Source organism: Sinocyclocheilus rhinocerous, unplaced genomic scaffold, assembly GCF_001515625.1.
Source record: "Sinocyclocheilus rhinocerous isolate Xijiao unplaced genomic scaffold, SAMN03320098_v1.1 scaffold839, whole genome shotgun sequence".
NCBI lineage: Eukaryota > Metazoa > Chordata > Actinopteri > Cypriniformes > Cyprinidae > Sinocyclocheilus > Sinocyclocheilus rhinocerous.
Genome location: NW_015652287.1, coordinates 964,967 through 971,149, shown reverse-complemented (window position 1 = coordinate 971,149; position 6,183 = coordinate 964,967). Strand labels below are relative to the sequence as shown.

Sequence of the window (6,183 nt, the reverse complement as noted above, 5' to 3'; positions counted from 1 at the left end):
TGACTTTAGGGAGTTATTTTGGTCCCTTAAATTTATTAAGGTGAAATGGATACTAAGGACTTTGTAGCAACACTTAAGGGAACACTTAAATAATTAAGGGGAATACTTAATGGCAGCCTTAAGGTTCCTTAAGTTGACCCTTAGGTTTTTTTTCTTGCAACCCAAGTTTCACTAAGGGCTCCCTTAACCTTATAACTAAGGGATTTCTTAGCATAAGGGCTTTCATGCAACCGGGCCCAGAGCTCGCCTGCAAAAACGCGAGGCGCAGCAGGCGGCAAAAACGCAAGGCGCACAGGGCGCATAAATAGCATGCAGAACGCTCACTGCCAACCGAAAACAATTTAAAAAAGGCGCCTCTCACTGCAAAAAACGCATTCTGTGTGATGGGGGCCTAAATCATCATAAGCATAGTTCATATGACACACTATAATGTTTGCCTCAATAAGTAAGCTAATAGGATAAATAAGCAGCTTCTTTTATATCAGTCTCTCAGCATGTCCCATTTTCATACAAATCTGAGTCTTCCTCTCCTTTATAGTGAAGGACTGACAACATTGAGTCAATTAAAAGCACAAGTCTCTTGCAAAAAAGGAGGGACTGAAGTTCCCTAGTGAAAAACAATATGGCTGTACTGAGAGACACACTCCCTCTGTGACTTCCTCAGATGGGAGTATGACAGCTGTGACCAAACTCCAGCTTCAGAGGAGATAACAAGCCTTATTAGATGCTCACCACCCCACCCCCATCAGCAGCATCTCTCTCTCTCTCTCTCTCACTCACTCACAGACACACACACACACACATTACATTCTATTTTATCCATTATATATTGATCATATACATTTAAATGTGTATAACCGGTTTACTGTAACACTACATAACTTCCTAATCGTGTGTCTACAATCCTCTACACATGCAGCCAATGTGCATTGTGTTTTGATTTTGATATTTTATTCTTTCTATCATGTTCTTTAATTATCTGAGTAGTACATGTCAGTTTCACACACTCTACTGTATGATAACACATACTGACATACACATAAACATATCTGAGCATCTCAAAGGCCTGATGTTTTTTTGCAAAGTGAAGAAAAGAACAAACCCATTCAGCCATATGACAGCATTATCTTCTCATTTATTTAACAAATTAACAAATTCAACAAATGATGAAAACATTCTCTTAAAAAAGAAATAAGCACTGGAATCAATAAACATCTTGTAATTTCTTAAAAACTATAATACAATATTCTCAATATATTGTTTGTACAAAGTAAGAGTCAGAATACAGTGACAAAACAATGATTCTATTTCAAACACAGAAAGCAACATGAAGTATCAGGACACAGACACAAAGAACCAGAAAGAGTCTCTCTGACGCATCAGTTTAATAGACTACTGTCACTTATTTATCATATGCCTGTATCAGCATACCAGTAGATTAAGAACCTCATAGTAGAGTTTCCTTTTATAATTTTGTAATGCAGCGAGCTATTTAGAGTAGCACTACAGTTATAAAGCATCAACAGGATATGGTCTATGATTGTGGGTTTAAAATCACAAGGAGGTAAACTGGTCAACGGATCACAACTAAATAAATAAGTATATAAAATAATAATGTGTTAAAAATGTCCTGCTGCCACAACACACGAATGAAGAATGGTGTTTAGACATGGGGAGATGGAGTTAGATACAAATGTAGAGGAATAAAATTTACTTTTTGACACAATGGCAGACCCCACTGAATGTCCACCTGCTTTATTCAAGAGGACAAGAGACATGTTTGGGGTGGAGAATGAGAATGAGTAATCACTGAAACTCCACATACACATAGCAGTATGTAGCACCTATGAGAAATTGTTCACTAAAATTGGTATGGGTCCAGGTTTTTGCTACACTTGAGTCCCAAGCATTCCTCCTTTCTGAGGGCAAAATTATAAAGATGGATTTGTTCGATGTAGTTAAAGTGCACAAGATAACATTGACTGAAGAACAAAACAATGTTGGATAACATAGCTTAGATGGTCATCATGGTTCAGTCAGCAAAACTAAAGGAGTTTCACTCACAGCAAATGGAACAAAGGGGAACAGAGCGGTTTTCAATACATGGACACACAACATAGAACATAAATTCAAAGTCGGTTTTCAAAAGAGAGATTTCTATCTTGATTTCATTTCAGTGTCAGCACAGTGTATTCACCCTGAATTGTGGTGGAGTGTTGGGACCCCACTGCTGGCTGGCATGTAGGTAGTTATGTCTTGAGAAAAAATTATTTGATGATTCTATGGCATTTATCCAGGCACCCAGCTCTGTTTGCTGTGGCTCTGCTGTGTGCTCGTAAACCCAAAACCCATGCCCATTCCTTGTGTCAGCGAGGAATCAAAATTGAAGTCGATCTCTTCTCCCGAGTCCATAATGTCATGTAAGAGTATAGACTCCATGTCACAGTCCAGGCTGCTGTAGAATACATCCATATCCAGGTCTGCTGGCAACCGCTCATGTGGGTAGAGCTGGTGAGGGTGGTGGAAGTTGTGGTGGTAACCTGTCCCCGTCCCCTGAGGTTGGCGGTACAGTCCATATGCCATACTGTGCTGATGTGGATCTGTGTAAATGTAAGGATGGTGTGGGTATGGAGCTGTAGCAAGGTGGCAGGTGTCCTGTGAGATTCCCTGCATACCTGCAGGGTTTGGGGGAAGCATTGTGGATGCTGGAAGATGTACATTGACTGGGGAACTATATAGATAAGGGGCTTTATGTATGTACGACTGCATGTGTCCATCACTGGGCTGAGAGTGGACCAATGCAGGCTGATGGTCCTGGCTCAAGTTCCGAATAATGTTGTGGCCGTGAATTGGTTTGGAGGAAGGGTTAGTGGTAGGGTCATTATTCTCACTGTGATGCAGATCTCTGGATCCTTGAGCAACCATCATTGAGTGGACCATATTCTCTTTTCCAAGTATCATGTCCTTGACACAGAACTGGGGTCCTCCTATGGTCAGCAAACTCTGGAGAGTGCTTGTGCCCTTGTAGGCCTGCATACTACTGGAGTTCTCCTCTATAGTCTGCATTGAGGAGTGGTGCTGAAGCAGGCCAACATCTGGCTGGCCATAAACTGTTTCGCAGCTGGAGTCCTGCCTCTTCATGTCACTGGTGTATTGGTAAGATGGCTGTTTATGACATGGGGATTGGTGCTGCTGGTAGCTAATTGTTGCTCTGAGATCTGCAGGACAGTGGGAAGCAGGTGAGTGTGCACTGGAGGGACTGGGGTACAGGTGTGGAGATGCCGAACAGGAAATTCTCTCCACTTCAGGTTCCCCCAATTCCCCCTCGGCTAGTATAGGTGATAGACGACCACTAAGAGTTGAAGCTGAAGAGCTGCCAAATGAATGGAGATCCGTCCAGGTCTCAAACTCCTCCCTAACCACCACACCACCTGTTCCAGACTTCCTAGTGGGACTGCAATGCTCTGGAGAGCTACAGAACCCCAACAATGTCTCTGTACCCTGCTCTGCTTTCATAGCTATTTTTTTACGGTTCACTCTCCCTTTGCTCTTCAAGTGCTTGGTGCCATTGTCCACTGAGACAGCTCTACGGCGAAGAGCTTTCCCTGGCTTCCCTCCATCAGGATTCAACATCCACCACGAACTCTTGCCAGTTCCCTCGTTCTGCACACGGATGAAACGCGTGTGCAGGGACAAATTGTGGCGGATGGAGTTCTACAGAAAGAGCAAAAAGATTTAGAAGTTTTAGAAGAATATAGTTACAACAGAAAACCTGTTAAAATACACTCACAAACTGTAATATAAAGTGCAGTACAATGTTAAAATCTCTTTAGCAGTTTATGAAAAATTATTTTTTTTAATGTACTTGTTTATATAATATAGTGTGTATCCAATGAACAAGGCAATAGTTTAAGCATATTAAATTATATTCAATGAACTATTGGCAATTTCAGCTTTTATTAGCTTATTAACTTTGGAAATCCAGACACTTTTGGACCAGTATTAAAAAGATTAATAGCCAGTGTAGTCATAGTGTTGTTATTTTTGAACTCGTTTAGCTTTTCAGTAGCTGAACACTTGTATTCTTTAAGCAGTGGGATAGTATGTTACATTTTCCCTGACAATATTTCAGGAATCAAATTATGTTTTAGGTATTCTTTTAGATGTTTAAGAACTAAGAATCTATTTTGATATTAATTTTTTATACATGGAATTAACAGGTTCAGTTTCACTCATGTACTGTTTATTCAAAGCTATTCTAAAACTGATTTCTTACAATAAATTTGAACAAGTAAGTTTATATGATAGTATGCATAATATATGCTTGAGTACTTCCTCATAGAAGTGAATATGTAAAAAATATATATATATACATACATACATATACATATACAGCATATATATTAATAAGCCACTCTGTCAAAGGAGTAAACACAACTACAGACCAAGTATACATTTTGAAAATCTTAGACAAAATATTAATTACCAGTATAGGCCAAATATATAATTACGTCTGATAAATGCATAAAAAGTATACAAGTTGGACATAAAAATGTGCAGAGTGTGCTGTAATAGAGAGGATGTTGACTAATCTCTGGCTCAAACCTTCTGGCTTTGGGCTCTTTCCAGTCTGAGAGAGGAAAAGTGTCTCTTCCATGCTCACATCTCTTAAACTCAAATATTCATTCAAATTTTCATTCATTGCTTTCTTTTTACCCCCAGGGTCAAATCAAATAGATAAGGCCTAATACACTTCTCAGACTCACAGTCAGTCCAGCATTAGGAATGTTTAGTGGAAAGCTTATATTTTTAAATACTCTTAATAAGTCACACTGAATATACTGACACATTTTAAGGTAAAGTGTGTAATTTTGGGGAACTAGCAGCACCAAGCCAACTGGGAGAGAATATTATCTGATGAGTCACTCAAACACAGAAAGCAATCTTTTCAAAGTGCCATAGTGTTTACACTATTTACGTTAATTAATCTACTAATCTAATAGCATCAAAATCAACATTGTTAAAAGTCAAGCTTGAGACAGTAGGAACAAACTGTGACATTTGTTTTAAAGGAAAGACCAGGAAAGGCCATTGGAAAGTCATTAAGTCTGAGATTCCCAGGGGTTTCTGAACTGTTCGTGGTCTGCAGGTGGTTTGTTAAATTGTGATAGAAATGCCAAAATAATAAATATATATGATTTAATGATTTTAAAATAAAATGCTTAAAATTAAAACAATGCAAATATACCACTTTAATCAGAATTTACAGACAAAATGAAAAATAAAATGTTTCATTCTTTACATATATTTACATTTAGAGCATAACCTTCTGGTTATTTCAGGTAAAGAATTAGGTCTCACAGAGGTGCATCTCATACAAAAGGTTTCCTAAGGTAACAATACAAAGAGAGTAGCCATGGAAACATGAAGAAAAAGAAAGAAGTCATCCGTGGTGGTTTTGGACACACAAACAGGGATCTATATTATTGAGCTGCAGTAAAACAGGGCAATTTTCAGATGTTCATGAGCATAACACCTCTAGAAACTGAAAATAACTGCCATCAATTTCTCTGAATGATACCCCAAAAAATTATTCTGGGTATTACACATAATTCAAGGCTAATCCTTATTTACCAAATTGGGTGAATAACTCACTGCCAAGGCAAAGATTGCACTTATTAGAGGTGTACTACTCTGGCAATGACTGATTATGTGTTGGATAATTAATGGTGGTTAACAGATCGTTCAATAACGGGACATACTGAATGTTCATTTAGACAACATGGGTGCAGCCCAGAGGTAAGATGATACCATATCTCTCTCTAAGGCATTTTATGTCTTGTATACTTTCTCCTGCTCCACCATTTTCCTGTCCAGTAGAGAAGAACTGCTGGGAAAGCTAACTGGCATTGACACGGTGTCTGCTCCTGTTAAACAAGAGAAGTGAGGCTGTGTCAAAGGCTATAAAGTCAACATTTCCACTTTCTGCAGCTCAACTAGAACACTTCCAGGGACTTTTTTAATTGACCACAGACTCCAGTCAGCTGACGGCACAAATGAACAAAATACTTCCTCTTTTGCAAATGAAAATGTTTCATTTCAGAGCTCATAATTAATTTATGACTGAAATGTACAATGGTACAGCTTCTCAGAAGAGTATTTTCTCATTAAGAGTTTAAAATC

The 6,183-nt window shown here is 38.7% G+C and overlaps 1 protein-coding gene across 1 annotated transcript in view; it reads right to left on the bottom strand.

Annotated features, from left to right (window-relative positions):
* Nucleotides 1-1,684: 1,684 nt before the first annotated feature.
* LOC107714419 (forkhead box protein O6-like) overlaps nt 1,685-6,183 on the bottom strand; it is a 30,400-nt gene continuing 25,901 nt past the window's right edge. Inside the window, exon 2 of the mRNA XM_016520249.1 lies at nt 1,685-3,714. Coding sequence (XP_016375735.1) covers nt 2,290-3,714 — 1,425 coding nt within the window. The 3' untranslated portion in view covers nt 1,685-2,289. The remainder of the gene's footprint in view (nt 3,715-6,183) is intronic.